At 34.3% G+C, this 19,736-nt stretch overlaps 1 protein-coding gene across 2 annotated transcripts in view; it reads left to right on the forward strand.

Annotated features, from left to right (window-relative positions):
- The window catches only part of LOC128994589 (aminoacylase-1), a 28,930-nt gene that overhangs the window by 6,448 nt on the left and 2,746 nt on the right, over positions 1–19,736 (forward strand). Inside the window, exons 4-8 of one of the 2 annotated variants that reach the window (XM_054419246.1) lie at positions 1,543–1,689; positions 5,130–5,317; positions 5,543–5,644; positions 13,618–13,745; positions 19,663–19,723. In XM_054419246.1, the coding sequence (XP_054275221.1) occupies positions 1,543–1,689; positions 5,130–5,317; positions 5,543–5,644; positions 13,618–13,745; positions 19,663–19,723 (626 nt within the window). Of the gene's footprint in view, positions 1–1,542; positions 1,690–5,129; positions 5,318–5,542; positions 5,645–13,617; positions 13,746–16,131; positions 16,260–19,662; positions 19,724–19,736 lie in introns of both variants that reach the window. The other variant, XM_054419247.1, reaches the window with a different exon arrangement.

Here is a 19,736-nt window from a genome sequence, read left to right on the forward strand (position 1 = left end):
AGGGACTAACATCACATGCTAATGGAAAAAAAAACTGGTTGAATAGCAAGCATAACAATGGATAGAATTAGGTAACAATAACAATCGATAAATACTACTAGAAAACATGCGACTAGATAACAGAAAGATAATACATACATCAATTCAATACTAACATCACATGCTAATAAAAAAAGAAAAACTGGTTGAATAGCAAGCATAACAAAGGATAGAATTAGGTAACAATAACAATCGATAAATACTACAAGAAAACATGCGACTAGATACAGAAAGATAATACATACATCAATTCAGTACTAACATCACATGCTAATAGAAAAGAAAAACTAGTTGAATAGCAAGCATAACAATAAATAGAAATTTGGAAACAATAACAGTCGATAAAATACTACAAGAAAACATGCGACTAGATAACAAGAGAGATAAAACTACATCAATAGTACAAGCAATATCAATAAACTAGTGACAGACGGCAATAATGACTAGGGAGCATTGATAAGGAAGCATTGACAGAGAATTAAATTATTACACAAGACCTGTACAATTAAATCACAGCAGAACGAGATTACTGTTCCTTAAGAACCGAAGACGCAATCCTCTTGACAACCCGTGGACAGCAGTCAAAGAAGTCCACATAATGACAGAGCCGATTGCCGAGTCGATGCAGTCTAGGCAGAGGGCTATAAAGTTCATAGTTCGTGGAGCAGTGTTGGCGAGCAAACAGCACATTGGAACGAGTGGATCTAGGTGGGGAAACATGCAGGTCAATCAGCGCAAGCAGATCAGGACAGTTGATTCGTCCATTTAGTATCTTGAACAGGAACATGGCATCACTGATTTCCCTCCTCTTGGCCAGGGTATCAAGTCCAAGAAACCTTCTGATGTCCTGGGTAGGTACATCCCGGTACATGTAACCCATCCTACACCCAATAAGACGTAGAAATCGGCACTGGACACTCTCCAGACGATCAATATAGCACTGTTGGTGGGGTGACCATATAGAGCTACAATATTCAAGTCTTTATCTCACCAAAGAAATGTACAGTGTGCGAAGCGCCTCTATACTCAGACCACATCTAGAGGATCTCATGATGAGTCCCAATATCCTGGTGGCCTTAGAATAAATTTCCTCAATATGGCGTGAGAAACTCAGATCCGCAGACAGTACAACACCCAGATCTCGAATGTTGTCACTTCTAGCGAGGGGCAGGTTGCTTAGGCAGTAATTATAATCCACAGGCCTTCTAGCTCTACTATATGTAACCACCTTTTAAATGTGAATACTAACAAGGTTAACATGGGAAACTCCAGAGCCACCGGGCTGGAGTCCGAAAGGATTTTTGAGATAAGAAAATGCCTATTTGTTAATCGGGAATGTGAGCTATCATTAGTGCCCAATTTGAGCATAATCCGACCAGTAGCCTAGTTGATGTGTGATTGAGCTTCAAACTAACCAAGACACAAACTTTCACATTTATAATATTAGTAAGATTAGTAAAAATCAATATTTTAAAGTTCATGTAGGCCTAATTTTTCTTTTAGACGAAGAGATTGGCGGACTGGAAGGTATGAAACTTTTTATCGAATCTGAAGACTTCAAGAATCTCAATGTTGGTTGTGCTTTAGATGAAGGTATTGCCAGTCCTGATGAAAGCTACCAATTTTTTTATGGAGAAAGACCTATTTGGCGTGAGTATTTTATTCATTGATCAGTCAGTTTTTAATTCTAAACAAAAATTTGTTAACACTTTTGTTCACATGTTTACGACGGCCCTGAAGGGACATTCCAGTTTCTTTTTGTCTTTCATTCACTTCGACTTTATTCTCGAAGTACTTCGACATTATTCTCGAAGTACTTCGACTTTATCCTCGAAGTACTTCGACATTATTCTCGAAGTACTTCGACTTTATTCTCGAAGTACTTCAACATTATTCTCGAAGTAGACTTTATTCTCGAAGTACTTCGACTTTATTCTCGAATGTGCTTATTATAGTTTGTTATAATTTTACGGCAACCACAACCCAACTAACTGTTGATGTAGGGGTGTTTCTGCTGTAGACATATTTTTGATAAGAATTGGCAGATAGAAAGGGGTTTGAGCTTTAGGACACATAATGGAATATGACATTAATGAACTGATTGAACAATATTTTAGTTTAGGCCTTCAACAGCCTGAAATGCTTACAATTCTTTTATTGAAGCATAACATTTGCATAAGTGAGCGGACACTTAAAAGGTATACCAAGAAGCTCGGACTTCATAGAAGGAAACACTTTTCTGATATTGACTCTGTCAAGGATTTTATTAGGTCTGAGTGCGACAGAGACGAGAGGCAGTGGAGACAGCAGACAGAGAAAGAATCAGAAACAGAAACAGAATAGAATGACCGTATTCGTATTGAAGTTGAGTTGAAGTAAAACTAGACTAGATAGAAATGTCGAAGTACTTCGAGAAAAAAGTCAAACTACTTTTCGAGAAAAAAGTCGAAGTAAAATGAAAGACAAAAAGAAACTGAGTGTCCCTTCAGGGCCGTCGTACATGTTAACATTTCATATCACTTGTTATCATGAACAAAGTTTGAAAATTTGTGTACAAATTAACAATTAATATTTTTAAATTAGGTTATATCTTATTTTATCTTATTCCAACAGTTGTTAAAGCTCAATCATTTAAGTTTTTCAAGAAAACACTACCTTAAACAATAATTTTCTAAACATAAAATGTTTTGTGCACAACGGCCTCAAGACTATCTTATCTTGGCTTAGGAAATGTTTAGTGATTCTGTAAAACAAATAAGTGTATCTTATCCTTATCATACCTAGGAAACTGCTGTTTATGGCTTGCAATGCAAAGTTATAATTGAGATAGAAAAACCTTATTTTGCATAAACATACTTAAAAATATTTTTCTTATTGAGGGGAGTGAGCAGAGCTCATTGAGATCGGGTCTTTGCAAATTTTGTAATCCATCAATTATAAATTAATTGAGATGGGTACGTTACCTTGGTGCGTATAACCATAGACTAAGCAACACAAGGGAGTATGTTTTATCTATGGTATAACCCAAATATGAGTGAAGGATGAGTGTAGAGTGGTGTGAGATGATCTGTGTAGCCTTGTTACAGACTAAGATCAGATGTTTTATCAGTCAGGATCATTTATTTAAAGCCCAATGATCAGGAATAGCTGGGTCCAGTTTCGAACCATCATAAAGCTACTGACTTTTCTCAGGTTATAACCGGCGACCTTTTGATTGTTAAGCGAGCACTATAACCACTCAGCACTCATCACCCAATAACGGCTGCACACTTTTTAGCCAAACTTACTAGGTTATTTGAAATAATTTATAAATATTTTTTTTTTAATTGACACGTTTTCAAACACACTAAAAAGTAGAAAATAATTTATAAATATGTGGAGGGAATAAATACTTAGAAGATTTAAAACAAAAAACGTGTAGCGCATGCTTATTTACAATTCTTCACCTATTGATTTATTATTATCTACTAGCGCACCTGTTGCTCGAATTCGAGTAATTGCAAAGTATTACAGGCATTATTTAAAAACGAATAACAGTCATAATTTCCGATGACTTAAAAGAGTCAACTCAAAGATAATGTAATCAATCACTCCACTCCAGGTATCGAAACTGAAAACGAACTCACTCTGAAAACGAACGCTCTTGCGTGTAGCCTATCATGTCTTTACTATGGACAGCTGTTTTAGTATGCAATCAATACAAATTCTTCGTCTGTTTAAGTAAACAAAATCTTTTCTTTATGTGAAATTCATTGGGATTTTGATGGCCTGTAGGGCAAAGCCCTAGGAATTTAATTACAGGAATTGGTGAAAGGGGGCATCTACACAAAAAATACTTAATTTTTACACATCGTTTGTAAAAATCCATCCATTATTAATGGAGGAGTAGTGTTTCGTAGAAATCGCCTTCACGTAATATATATAAAGATTGCATGCGCCACATGTTTTTTGTTTTAAATCTTACAAGTATTTATTCCCTCCACATATTTATAAATTATTTTCTACTTTTGAGTGCGTTTAAAAACATTTTTAAAAAGTATTTTTATTCAAAATTATTTGCTTCTTTTAAATCTTTAATGTGTAAATATGACAGACGAAAATACCCACAAGCCACTACGGCATCGAGATGACTCCAAGCGGGAGAAGAGACCAGTTCCGTTCAGTTTCCTTTCAGTGTTCCTTTCCCGCAGGGGGCGCTTTTAATCGGGTCGTACAAATTATTCAAAGTTCGCGGTGTTAGTTGGCAAAAAATTTAATTTTGATAACCGTTTAACATATATCCCGTAGGGATGTAATTGCAACGCGTTCAAATTAATTCTGTTTAAAGAAAAAATCGTTCTTTCATCTGTCGCCAACTAGCACAAACCTCCACTTGAAATTTCACTTCATCTTTGCGAAAATACTAAAAAAGGCAGCCAAAAGTCTCATCCAAATAAAAAGTGTGAAAAACACCGTTTCAATGTATTTCTGATGGAAAACATGTTTTTTTCACCACAGTTCATTACAAAAAAAAAAACTTTCATAATTATTGGCACATCTACACAAATTTAGCTTTCCAACGACCCATTAATTAATAAAATCAGTCCAGTAGAACTCTAGATTTAGTTGTACAAAGATTTGTAAAACTGACTTATATATAAGTAGATAATAACTCAGGTTTAAGGCCCTGTCACACATGGCAAGTTTACTCGCCGCGACTAATAATCGGTATGTGTGACATAGTAAGTAGCGGTGACTAGCACTCGCTAGGAAAGTCGGACATGTTCAACTTTTGGAGCGAGTAGTCGCTAGTGGCGGACCTTGAATTCGACGTTGTCCCCACTAGCCATGTATCTTTAAGCTATTTTAATTTTTTTCTGCATGAAATTGCCTTCCTCCAAAACGTATATTTTTTCTATATCAGTGGTAATACCATATCCAACAAATCATCAAATTTTGGAACGGTTATCCTCATTATTTTAAAATATGATTGGGGGCCTTACTGTTAAGTGTTTTGCAAGCCTGCGAGTACTAGTGGCGACTAAAGTAGCGGCGAGTAAACTCGCCATGTGTGACAGGGCCTTTACTGTATGATTTTGTATTTATCACAGATGTGTGGATCCACTGCACTGGAACTCCTGGACATGGGTCTCTGCTGCATGATGACACAGCTGGAGAGAAACTGGCCGTCGTCATTGACAAGTTCTTGGCTCGCAGAGCTGTGGAGAAGAAGAAGTTGAAGGATAATCCGGAACTGACAATCGGAGATGTCACAACGATCAATCTGACTAGTCTCAAGGTATAGTCGTATTATGTACAACAAAAGAGGTTTTGGTTAGGTAGTCATAAGTACAAATTTAGAGATTTTTTTTTTGTTTTTGAGTGTTATTTGTATTTTTATAACATAAAACCCTTTCTTGTATTTAAAAATTACAAAAACTTACCTTAAGCATGTATAAACTAAACTGATAAGTTAGGCCTAAACACTTTATATAAAAATTTAAATATTTTAAATGTTTTCCAGGGTGGAGTACAAACCAATGTTGTTCCACCGGAACTTACTGTAGCATTTGACTGCAGATTGAGTGTTGAAACGGACCATCAAGAGTTTGAAAATTGGATTAATGTAAGTATCACTTGTCAAGGTAAAGTGTGTTTAAGAGATGAAAACGGATAAACATATGGGCAATATTAGATCAGGTTTAATGTTTTAGATTCTTTCCATTAAGATCAAACATATAACCCTGTATAATTTACACCTAAGGCCTATTCTACCTAGTGGCTTTTGGATTTTACCTAGAGAAAACCTGAAACAAGAGAAATAAAACAAAAAGGTATATCCTTGACTGGGACGGGTGGCGTCGTCCTGTAATCCAGCTACTTGGAGGTCACGGATTGTGGATATTTATAGGCATGCACTGTGGATGGGATACTCCCTGGTGTGGATTAACGTCCGCACTAGTGAGTACTACTACTATCCGCAGTACTATCCTGATAATTAGACCAATTCGTATATACCAAGGAAAAAATGTGGTTCGGATTCCACTATAAACTGTAGGTCCCTTAGTTGCCATTAGCTGTTTGGGCTATTAATTAACAGCTGTGTCTAAGGAATGTCGGCCTTAGTCACTAACAAGACTACAAGATCGCGCCACTCATCCTACACTCATCTCCATTCATACTTGGCTTAAAATACCTACATAGTATGGTCGCCATTTCATAAGAAAGTATAAAAGTATAAAAAAGTATAAATGCTGTGTTTAAGACTTTCCATCTTTGTCATAAACTTTATTTTTTGACAGTCAAAGAGTCGTTTCTTTGTATTATTAGTTTTAGTTTAATAAACTAACACATTTGCTGTGGCTTTGCCCAGTGGCGGATTTACCTATGGTGCCGCCCCTAGGCCCGTTCGGCCGGCCGCCCCTTTGTGTTCCGCGATTGAGGAAAGGTTTCAGCGTAAAAGCAATATTAAACTTCCCGTTGTTGGCATGCTTACTAATGCATTTTCCAGGAAAAACATAGTCACTATATGAGTAGGGCCTACTTTATATTAAAGTTGTATTAATAGGTTTTAAGAAAAACATATATTTTGTTGTTCAGACAAGAATAAATATGAATATGAGGATATTCATACAGACTGTTAAATGTTCATATAATACTGTTAAACTAGATTATTATGACAATGAAATTAGTTCAGCATTAAAAAATTACTTTACCCATATAAATAGTGAGAAAAAGAAAATCAATAGTTACATTTCACATTCTTCAACCAAAACCCAATTGGAAAATTCTCAAAAAGAATTGCAACTACAAAATTGTCAAACTAAATCTAAATCAAAACATTCTCAGGCTCAATTAGATCTCCATAATTTACAACCCCCAAATAACATTCAACCTCCTAATCTAAAAATATTTCACCAAAACGTACAACATCTGTCATCACGTTTAAATATCTTAAAAATTAACTTGGAAGAATTAAAGCCAGATATAATAGCCTTATCTGAGCATAAAATGAATCAGTCCGAAATTCTCTCTCTAAATATCGAGGGATACAAAAGATGCTCCTCTTTTACAAGAAATTGTTCCCTAGGAGGGGGGGTCTTAATACTAGTTAGAAATGATATTATAAACATTAAAAGTAAACATCTTAAAATTCCTGCTATTCAAAACCTCGTCATGGAAAAGGAGTTTGAATGTTGTTTATCTGAGATAAATGTTACTAACTTTACATTTGTACTGGTTTGTATTTATAGATCCCCAATACAATGCTTGACCGAAAGTTTTCTGGATAAGCTTGATTCTATGTGTAGTATTTTAACTAGTAAATTTAAGAATATTGTTATTGTAGGCGATTTTAATATCAATGTATTAAAAAAAGATAAAATTTATTCTGCTTTTACTAATGTTTTAAGATCATATAACTTGAAATATAAAGTTGATTTCCCTACTAGAGTGGCGTCAGAGTCAGAAACTGCCATTGACAACATTATTACAAATATAACTGATAAAAAAACAAATATATCTGGTATTATAACATGTATTTCAGATCATGATGGACAGATGTTTGAAATTCTAGGTGTAAATGATAAACCCAAATGTGTAAATAAAGTTAATAGGAGGTGTTACTCAGACACTAATGTGGATATATTTTTAACTTTGTTAGCCAATGAAAACTGGTTGGAGGTGTACCAAGCCCCAGTAGATGCTAAATATGATGCCTTTCATTCTGTGTTTTCTTATGCATTTGAAACAACTTTTCCTAAATTATTAAGGGCTGAAAAAATTAATAAAAATAAAAATGCTTGGATTTCCTATGATATAAAACATAAAAAAGGATATATAGCGGATTTGGAAAAGCAATACAGAAATCTAAAAACGGATTCCCTAAAACATAGAGTCAAACAGTTAAAAAAAGAACTGAAATTCCAAATATTAAACGAGAAAAAGCAATATTTTGACAGAAAAATATCTGATTCAACCAACAAGTCTAAATCAACATGGAAAATTGTCAATTCTGAGATTAACAACAAAACAAAACAAGAAAAAAACATTAAAGTAGTATTAAATGGCAAGTGTGAATCGGACCCCACATGTGTAGGAAACATATTTAATGATTTCTTCACAAACCTTGTGGAAGATCAAGTTCTTCCTAATATTAACATAAATACAACTTCACAATCAAACTTAATAAATTTACAAAAGCCTAAGAGTAGTTTCAAATTTAAAGAAGTCAATGAAAAAGATATTGAAAAGATAGTTAAATTACTCAAAAATAAATTTTCAACAGGAGTAGATGATATTCCAATTACCCTTGTTAAGCGTGTTTTCCCAATTATTTCAAGACCATTAACACACATTATTAATTCATCTTTAATTAGCGGTATCTTTCCTTCTAAACTAAAAATTGCTAAAATAATACCGGTCTTTAAAAAGGGGGATGCCAATGATCCTTCTAGTTACAGACCAATATCATTGCTACCAGTTTTTTCAAAAATCCTTGAAAAAGTTGTATACAACCAGTTGTTGGATTTTTTGGAATCAAACCAGTTGCTGGATCAAGAGCAATATGGTTTTCGACCAGGAAGATCCACAACCACTGCTAGCATTAACTTCATTGAATCAGTTATCAACTCAATTAACAACAATGAAAAAGTTGTTGGAATATTTTTGGATTTTTCTAAAGCTTTTGATAGTGTCTCACATGATAAATTACTTGAAATTCTTCATGGCCTAAACATAAATAATAAAGAATATAATTGGTTCAGATCATATTTAAACAATCGGAAACAATGTGTTCAAATTCGACATACCTCATACTATCCAAATTGCAAATATGCATACACCCAAAATGTCTTGTCCAACTTTAAAACAGTTAAGTATGGTGTCCCACAGGGATCTATACTGGGTCCCTTGTTGTTTCTTTGCTACATAAGGGGGTTTCCAGGAGTTGTAAATGCTGGAGGATCTGTATGTCTGTATGCAGATGATACAAACATAACAATTACAGGTAAATCTCAAGAAGAAGTGGAACTAAAGTCTTTTTTAAATTTGTTGTCAGTAAATGAATTCACAAATAACAAAAATCTACTAATAAATTCAAATAAATCTAATATTTTATCTTTCTCCACAAGGCAATCAAGATTAAAATTACAACCAGATATATATCTTAATGGTTCAAAATTAAATCAAGTGGAGCACACTAAATTTCTTGGTCTAATATTAGACCAGCATTTAAACCTGGGATGAGCATGTGAAACATGTGGTAAAAAAATCTACAGCTGGTATTTATGCTTTGCGACAAATGTCCCGTGTCTCAAGCATTGAAACTCTTAAAACTATTTATTTTGCTTTGATAAATTCACATATAGCTTATGGAATAGCTTTATATGGTGGTACCACAAAAAAAAACCTAGACAAAATTCTACGTCAACAGGAAAAAGCTCTTAGAATTATCTTTAGTATAAAAAACAGAGAATCAGTTAAAAAATATTTTTCTAAATTGGGTATAATGACCATCTATGATTTATACATTTTTGAAACTATTCTACATGTAAAAAGTTCAGATTATCAAACTAAAAATTTCCACAGTTACAATTTACGAAACACCAGGCATGTAGAACAACACAGATTGAAGTTATTTGAGAAAAAAACCAGTTTCATTGGCAAAAAATTTTTATTTAGCCTACCCAAAAATATTTTCAATGAACATAATTACAGTAGCTTTAAAAAACTACTGAAAAACTATTTGCAATCTAAATCATTATATTCAATTGAAGAGTTTTGGAATTTAAATGATTAGAAATATGTTATGTTATGATTTATGTTTGTAATCTATTATTTAGGATACTTGTATACCTAATTTTTTGCTTATCTTTTCCTTTCTGTGACGCAATTCATGTATTTGCTGTAAAATACTTGATGAATAAAGATGATTTGTATTGTATTGTATTGTATTGTATGAATAGCCTAAATTAATCGCCGAACGCATTGCCGTTCTTGACTAAAATCCAATTCAAATATATTCAGCTTAAATTGGTTTTGTTTTGGTTTTTCTTATAATTTCTATGAAATTATCAATACATATATATATTTGAATTGGCGTCATTGAAACGATGACGTCATTACTTAATTCAAATTTTCACCATGGATAGCGGTTAGCTGTCTGCTAGCCCTGTAGCGAGTCCGAATTCCGAATTTGGTAAACCAAATGAAAATGGCAAATAGATTTTTAGCGATTGGTTGGAATAAACGTTAAACTGAAAGGATTAAAGTTGTTCGAAGAATGATTGTTTATGTCATCTTATAATATGGAATCGTAATTATATAAATAACAACATAATTATTATATGTTGTTGTAAATCTATCTATCTATAGCTGTAAAATAACTTATTGGTAGCCTATTTTTGAATAATTACTAGCGTCTAAATTCTCAGATTTATCTTACGATTAACATATTTTTAGTAATTGAAGTTATTAGGTTGAAGAACTCATGATAAACCCTTCACAGGTTTATTCTCTGGCTTATGCACAAGCTGTTGATTCAAAATGATTTAAGATTAGATAATCAAAATAGATTCATGAAATCTGGAACTGCTCAAATTGTGTGGTAAATAAGTCCAAGATAAATGTTGTAATGAATTCTATGATATCTGTAGGCCAACTGGTTTACCAACCGAGAGCCAAGTTTAGTGTCACATCACCTTTTATAACATACAGATTACAGCTATCCTATGACCATGATGAGCTCATACCTACTTCAGAAAATAAAGTTTAAATCCATAAATGTAATTAAATCATAGAAGATACCAATAAATTATTTTAGACTGATAGAGAAATCAGTAAAGCGTAAAGCTGGAAGTAAGTGATGATGTCATCGTTCCCGCTAAGAGCGCTACCCATGGTGGAAGTAAATATTTACTTCCACAATGGCGCTACCCACTGTGAAGGTTTGAATTAAGTCATCGTTCCTCCCAGCTCCTCACCACGACTGTTGCTCCAGTGAGCCGACTCGTTGCTCTGAGTATCTAGCTAGACGCTAGTATAGTGCTTGCTACTGCTACTCGCAGTCTATATATTATGTCTGCATCTGCACGTCGGGACATGAACGTGAGTCATCTTCACCGATCGATAATCACCTGGCGCCCGCCGCCACGCACGCCGCCCGTCACTTACCCGCCGCCTGCCGCGGCCATGCGCCCTTCAACGGCGGGCGCCCCTCAACGGCTGGCGCCCCTAGGCACGTGCCTAGTGTGCCTTATGGTAAATCCGCCACTGGCTTTGCCAGTGGTCTGGGGATGCCCTGTAGGGTGCTTGCAAAGCTTAGCTCTTAGACAATTTATGTGTTAGCAGTTTATCTTGGTTATGGTTAAATATTATATAACAACTATCCTTAAAAAAAACCTATTTGATATTGTTTAAAGGTTTATAACAGACATTTTCCATCACAATGGTAAAATAAAAATACAATACACAAAGTTTCAAAATCTGATCCTGTACTCAAGTGAAAAAACTTACCTAACACATTACAGCTAACAATACAACCTAAGTTGGAATAAACTACAGAGAGTTGCAGTCAAGTATGCACTGTATAGCAGTCAAGCAATGATAAAAAATTAAAAATATAACCAACAGGAAAAAATCAATATTTAGGACAGAAAAAGAAAAAATTAAAAAAGAAAAAATAAGATATATAGGGTAAATAGCTCACAAAACTGGAACACTAATTGCACAGCTCGCAATGGTGCCACCAATGAGACTGAAGCCTCATAGTCAACCGATCCGAAAGTGACATCCATGAAAAAGTTGTGCGGGAGAGGCAGGTTCAATCCCCGGCACATCCAAAAAAGCTTTAATGGGTTTGGACCGCTTTCCCTTAAAAGTGTTTGACTTGATTACAAAAATGCCACTGGCGTAGAGCAAAAAAAAAAAAGAAAAAAAAGTAAAACCAACATACAATACCAAGATACAATGTCTGTTGTCAAGACAATACGTATTTATTTATAAAAAAAATATAAAATGGCGGAGCGATGTACGATATAGTGTTCCAGTGTTGTGAGCTATTTATATCTAATTTATTCTCTTCATACATAGATTTTTTTTGTTTTGTGATTGTTTATATTTTGCATTTTGTATCATGACTTTTGACTTCTACACAGTGCATATGCTAGACAAAGACTGCTACCTTACTCTCTGTAGTTTATTCCATCTTAGGTTGGGTTTTGTTTTGTATATCGTTAGCTGTAATGTGTTGGTTAAGTTTTTTTTTCAGATCCCAAAACGTTGTGTATTGTATTTTACCATTGTGATGGAAAATATCCGCAATAAACAAATCAACTCATCTTCACCTTTTTGATAGTTCATAACGGAATCAAGATGTTCTTGATCATTAAGTTTTAAGTAAACTCTGGCTAAAGATTCAGTAACAAAGGTAAAATCTACAGATGTCATCTCACTCTATTGTACGTTCACCACACATTCATCTTCAGTTAAAATATACATAAATCTAAGTTGCAGGCTTAATTAATTGATATCATTAATAAATACATTTTTTATCTCTTGCATAATAGGATTGTAAAATTAGTTGCCGTTAATCTGCTCCCATGATCTTATAAATTATTCCCATGAGCTGTATCCTGGCTCTGCATTTAATACTTCAATCAAATGTTGTTGCTTTTTAGCGAATTTCCCATATAGGGAATAAGCTATTACCGTAGTACTCATGGTAAGACCTGGACCCAGGACCAATTTACTTTTTTGTTTTGAGGTCCCTAGAGGCCAAAAACACCATCCATCCAAATTCATATATATATATATATTTAGAGATGTATATGTGTCCGTTAGCACGATAACTCGAGCAAAAATGATACAATTTTGATGAAATGTGGTACAAACATGTAAACCTACATTTTATTCGAACAAGTTTGTGAACCATCATGATCAGACTATGGAAACGGGGGTTTATGGGGTAAAAATTGGTTTTTCCTATTTTTGATCCTAAAAACATAAAATTTTGCAATTTTTTCCAAACCATTTTGTAGACCTCAAAAAACAAATAGGCCTAATTTAGTATATTGAAGCGTTGTTATGCGCCTAATAGTTACGGAGAAAATTCCAAAAAAGTTGTAAATTTAAAATTCCCATGTTACTCTAGTGGAGAATAAGTGTAAACTGTTTTAGTTTGCTTGTTTATGAACATACTTTGATCAAATTTGGAGGATGCATTTATTTCATACTAAACTATTAACATTTTACAAAAAACACTTTTTTACTCTCCCTGTTGCAGCAAACGTAAGTAAATACTTGTTAAACTAATGCTATTTAAATAGGGAGTAAACATGTTGAAGGGCATATTTTAGTGTAAATCCAATCAGGCAAATGGAAATTTGCTTAGTCTACAGGTTTGCTGCGGCGGGGCTATTTATACAGTACTTCTTCTAATAAGTGATGGCCTCATGTACTCCCACGTCACAACAATCCCAGCAAATGTGTTACATATATCCTTGGAATCTTGATTGCATGTGTGTGTGACTGGTGTTTTCTGTTTTGTGTTGGTTTGTTTTTGTTGTCACATGGGAATGGGACCCCTTGACTGGATTTCAGGAAGTCTGTAAAGCTGCTGGCGATGGCATATCAGTTGAGTACGAGATCAAGCAAGACTTAATCAAGACAACTACACTCGATAGTACAAACCCTTGGTGGACGTCTTTCAAATCTAAAGCTGACAAATTGTGAGTGCTGGCAATTGTTTGCTTTATCTGTTTTTGGAAATGGGAACAACTAACCTAATACTGATCACTGATCATGCAAATTCTCAATTGAATACATATTCTTTTGAATAAATTTAGTCTCAGAATTTAATATTTTGTAACAATGCTCGACTAATCTCTAGTGGTTAGTGAGTTTGTAAGTGTTTTGTATATTATTATATTCCCAGCTTTTAATATTTGGGTAGGTTAGTTTTTGGCTCAGTCTGTAGCGCAATCGACTAAGGATAAGGCATGTTGTGGGTTTGCATCTTGTTTGTTTACACTTGGCTCTGCTTCATACGTTCCTCAGCCAGTAACAAAGCTACACAGATCATCTCACACCATTCCACACTCATCCTTCACTCATATTTGGGTTAAAATACACACCTAGGTGGCGTCCCCATCTCAATGATTGATAATATTGATAATAATCACATGGGCCCGAGTCGTTATGTCATCTGCTGTTGCACCACATCTTGACTGTTGGGCGTTGACCATAGGCAATGGACCAGTGAAAAAAATTCTTCTCTTTAGAGTAAAGACACTTTTGAACAGACCTCGTGTATATGAAATAGCATGGGTAGGTTCTTTGTTTGTTACATATAGGTTCAAGATGTTTTTCATTGTTTGCTATATTCACTACAGTATTTGAAGTTCATTGTTAGAGATATGAGTCCATTGTCCATTCCCTTCAAAATTATTTAGACCAAAAACTTATCCTTCTGAGAAGCTAAGCTAGCGAGGTATGTGTGACAGGATGTATGTAAGTCAGCTGGTCCAGGGACCTGGGCTGATATAGATGTTCGAGAGCCTTTAGCTCCTCCGCAGACTTTGGACCAAACCAACCCATGGTGGAAGAGTTTCAAAACAGCAGCTCTTAATATGTAAGTGTCATGCCAATGCGTTTCGAATATTAGCTTTTGGTGTAAGGGAAAGTACACTCACACTTTAAGGTCTGTAGGAAATTATTTACTACTTCAGCACATCGCTGGCTTAGTTTTTAGATATCCTAACAATTAGTAACATTTACTTTATTATTTCATACTTTCGTGTTAAGTTATTGTATATTTTAAATTACAAGCTAGATTAATGAATTCAAATGTTTGACAGGGTTGAGGTTAATTTCATCAGCAAACCCGGTTTCTCATCATTCAGCCACATTCTTTGCATTAGGTTTTTTTTACTTCTTGACTCTTCTAATTTGCTTAATTAACTCACTGAAGTGACCACTCGTACCCATTCAGTACTTGGCCTCATCAATACAGCCTCCCCAGTAGGTTCAGCCTACAGCTTCCTCATAACCCAGCAGACCTGACCTCCTAGCTGGTCTTCTGTCATTTGGGACATTTCTCAAAAGAGCTTACACTAAAGAGCTCTTTTCTTCCCTTAAAATGTATCTGGGTCAACGTAATCTGTGATTTTTTTTAATCCCCCAGTATATCTGAGTCTTTGGATGTGTGATAGATTTTGTAATTGCGTTTATCTTCCAAACTACATTTTTGAAACTCTCTTCTAGAAAAAGGATTGTAAAGAAAAACTATTTGTTTGGTTGCTAAATAAAACTGATGACTGTTACAATATTCACTTTATTATAAAACTACATTCAAGAAGTGGTCCTGGACTAAAGAACATCAATATGAAAATAATCTATTATTCGGGTATATGTGCAAATAGGTATAGCCTAAAACAAGCCTCCATAGTTAATTTCATTTTGAATACTTCAAGAAGGCACTTTGCAATCAGTAAGATTAAGACATTAACTTCAATATCTTCGGATGGAGCTGGCAGTTTACCTCAGTTTCTCAAATTTGGCAGAGTAGCTTAGAAAATGATCCAGAATGAAGAGCCAGAGGTTAGCTCGTTAGCTACACTCTGCACTGCGATTGGTCCAAAATGACATCATCTGTATTTTGTGCGGTGTTTCCACTTTCATTTCCAAACAAGTAACACAACTAGTGACTATCAACTCACTTCTCAACTGTTGAATTTCAAAAATACCAAATCCTGTTGTTGGTTGATTTGAGTGTTGACGATTGACTCGACTCTCAACCATTTCATAAATAGGGCAACAGGTGTTTTATTGTTGTAGTATCTATTTGGTGAATGTGTATCCATTTATCTAAACCCTAGGTCATCAAATGTACACCTGGGAAAAACTACAGACATTTGAGGTTCTTACCAACATGTAACTGGGTATTTTTTAACAATGCTGAATTAATAATAATGGTTAACTAGTAACAATCACACATTAAAATTACTTATAATAATATAAACACACAAGTAGGCTACTAATGCTTTGGTGCAACAAAACTGACGACCAAATATAAGGATAAGCTGTTAAAAGAACAATGTTTTTTTGTGTGATTAGGAAGTGTGCTCTTTAGCAGGACCAGGGGTTTTTGTTGAGTTCCACCGAAAAATGCCCCCAAATGAAATAACAACTATTGACAACAACAACCCTTGGTGGGGTTTTTTTAAGTCTGCTTGTGACAACATGTAAGTTTGTAGTGTGAACTAAATTGTATAACACCAAAATGTAACAAAATGTAATAGCTTTTACAACCATACAAATCGATTTGTTCATGTGTACTCAACAAAAGTAGTTCCCCAAAAAAACAGGATATTGTGATAACCCTTCAGAATTTCCACAATCAGAAAAACTGATATTTATCATCTTGTCATGTAACACCTTGAATATAACTTTACATTAACAACGTACTTAACAAAGGGAGCATAATATGTGTTAGGGCCTATTATAGTTTTACGGAGAGTAAATGAAAATACGTCTAATAACACTTGAAATATATATTTATACTTTATCCTATATATTATGATTTCTAAAGTACTTTTTATTGTTGGTAGGCCATAACTTCCTTAATTCTTCACCAATTTCCATGAATGAGGTGTCATTTTAAAGCTTTTTTTACCCACTACAGCGGAAAAATATACAAATCACTCAATTTTCAGTAGTTTTTTGTAAAAACTATCTATTCATTCTGCAAGTGTTTAGACTTGAAATGGATATCTACGTTATTCGATCAGCTGAAACATGTGAATTAAATTAATCAAAACAAACAAATATTTATTTCTCAAATCCAAGTGATTTGTTTTACTTCATCCATGACGTAGCTATCTATGATAAATAACCCTGGAGATGAAGTCAGATTATTCACTTTAAAGAAGTCTAAACAAAAACAACTCAAAAGTAAGTACTGCGTTGATTCTTTAGCTTTTATAATTTTAATTTACGACATAGCCTTCATTTTGACATACCTACCAATCATTCAGTGTATATTTAAGTATTTCATCTTCAAACATCACCTCTTTTCTTTGTTTTACTACAGGTTTCAATGAATGGTTATGCTGTGTAGAATTTGTTACCGACAGGAAACACTTTATAGCAGTTTTGATTCGGTTCTTTGCCAAGGAACGTGGAACATTCCAGTTTTTGAACTCATTAAGCTTTTTAGGTCCGTCACCTCTTAAACCCATGCTAAAAATAACCCTATTATCTTCTTTATGAGAAACCTAAGCAGGGTCCAAGATTGGTTGTCCTCTTGGACACCTACACTATCAAAGCGAAGTTGGCTGACTCCGGTCAAACTGTCATACTACACAATAGTCCGTAATCCTTTCAAACTGACTAAGAAGGAATTTCCTTTAAAAGTTACCTTTGCCATTACTTAAAACAAAAGGCACATGGACGAAGGAAGGATTGTACGTGCCAAATCCCGTTTTTTTAACACATTCAGTTGATTGTGGATTTGTCAAGGGTGCGCTTTTTCAGTTACAACTAAGTCTGTATAAAAACAAAGCCATCAACACAAAAACTGTATATGACCATCTATTATATTATTAAAGTGATACAATCAAATTTTATGTAAAGGCCATTTACCAAATAAAAATATAGGCATATGGCATATCAAAATGAAGCTTAGAGTTTGTAGATTTGCCGAAAAGTATTGATATGGACGAACTCCCTAAAGGACTCTGCCCCATAGGCTAATTTCCAAAGGGCTACGCCTTGCATGTTTTGGAAGTTAACGTTACTCGATTAATTTAGTGAACAACAGCTGGCCAATGCAATTGACAATATAGTTTGTTTGTTTACATTTTTGTTTACTTATTTTATTATTTACTGTTATGTTCTTAAAAGAGGTGGAGCTATTTCTAGCTGTTTGATACAAGTGAGTGATTAAAGGTGTTCGAAACACGATGAATATGAGATTAAAAACCATGTATGTTGTTCGTTCCAAGAGGTTGTCATCGATCTTTAACAGGTTGCAATTTCATTGAAAAGTATTAAAGACGTTGTGAAAGAGAGCGGCGAGTTCAGGTACAACCGTACCCACCTCGGCCACTGTAGGACGTAAGATATGAAGGTTCGACTGCTTTAACATCCTTTCAGATGACCATTTCTCCGACTTGGGCCCTTTAAATGAAATATAAAGTCAAAGTTGATTAAATTAATTTAATGGTGGCTTCTGTACACCCGTGAATTTGCGGGTAGAACCTCTTGTATTATTAATACTTTAATACTTTTCATTGAAATGGTGGCCATACAAAGTGGGTATTTTAAGCCACTTCAAACATGGCGTTCAAAGAGGTCATGTAAACATTTAAAAACGTAAATAACTTAATATTATATTTGGATAAGGTTAGTTATCTAAAATCTAAACCCACATCTATTCTGAAGTAGGGACCCATACCTAAATCAACGATGCACTTACTACGCAGTATTAACTGTATGTTGTATACTTCAACAGGTGAGATTTGAGAAGGACTCAGTGTGACTGCTTTGCACGGGTCGGCTAGTACTTTTTTTAGCGAATTTCTTATAAAGGGAATAAGCTATTACCGTAGTACTCATGGTAAGACCTAAACGCGGGACCGATTTTTTTTTCGTTTTGAGGTCCCTAGAGGCCAAAAACACCATCCGTTCAAATTCATATATATATATATATATATATATATATATATGTCCGTCAGCACGATAACTCGAGCAAAAATGATCCGATTTTGATGAAATTTGGTATAAACGTGTAAACCTACGTTTATTCGAACGAGTTCGCAATCCAGCATGGTCGGACCATGGAAACGGGGGTTTACGGGGGGTTTTATGGGGTAAAAATAGGATTTTCCCATTTTTGACCAAAAAAACATAAAATTTAGCAATTTCTTTCCAAACCATTTTGTAGAGCTTAAAAAAACAAATAATTTAGTATATTGAAGCGTTGTTATGCGCCTAATGGTTACGGAGAAAATTCCAAAAAATTGTAAATTTAAAATTCCCATGTTATTCTTATGGAGAATAAGTAAACTGTTGTAGTTTGCTTGTTTATGAACATATTTTGATCAAATTTGGAAAATGTTTTTATTTCTTACTAACTATTAACATTTTACAAAAAAAAAAAACAGTTTTACCCTCCCTGATGCAGCAAACCTAAGTACTTGTTAAACTAATTCTATTTAAATCGGAATAAATGTTATATTTGTAAGTAAGTTAGACATTTCAGTGTAAATCAAATCAGTCAAATTTAAATTCGCTTAGTCTGCAGGTTTGCTGCGGCGGGGGTATTTATATATTAAACATATATTTACTCTTATAGTGTTTTAAACACGACGGTAAATATTTACCGACCTGTTTAAAATAGTAGTATAAGTGTAGATATATGTTTCAACTGTTAGACGTATTTTCATTTACTCTCCATATAGTTTTTCTAAAGTAGTTAAGAGTTGTTACAGTTGTATCATATTGGTTTGTTTTTTTCTGTTACATGTAAACAAAATGTTGTTTACACCTACTTCTTTATTTTCGCAACACAAAAATTCAGCCATCAATGTACAAACCTACACTCGAATGCTATCAAATACTAAAAGAACTTCATATTTATTTCAGAGGGCTGAAATTGAAGTGCAATATTTTTCCTGGAGGCACGGATAGCCGTTACATTAGACAGGTAAATATTTTAG

This window comes from Macrosteles quadrilineatus, unplaced genomic scaffold, assembly GCF_028750875.1.
Source record: "Macrosteles quadrilineatus isolate MER2022 unplaced genomic scaffold, UCM_ALF_1.0 Scaffold_5__1_contigs__length_97177068, whole genome shotgun sequence".
Lineage (NCBI taxonomy): Eukaryota > Metazoa > Arthropoda > Insecta > Hemiptera > Cicadellidae > Macrosteles > Macrosteles quadrilineatus.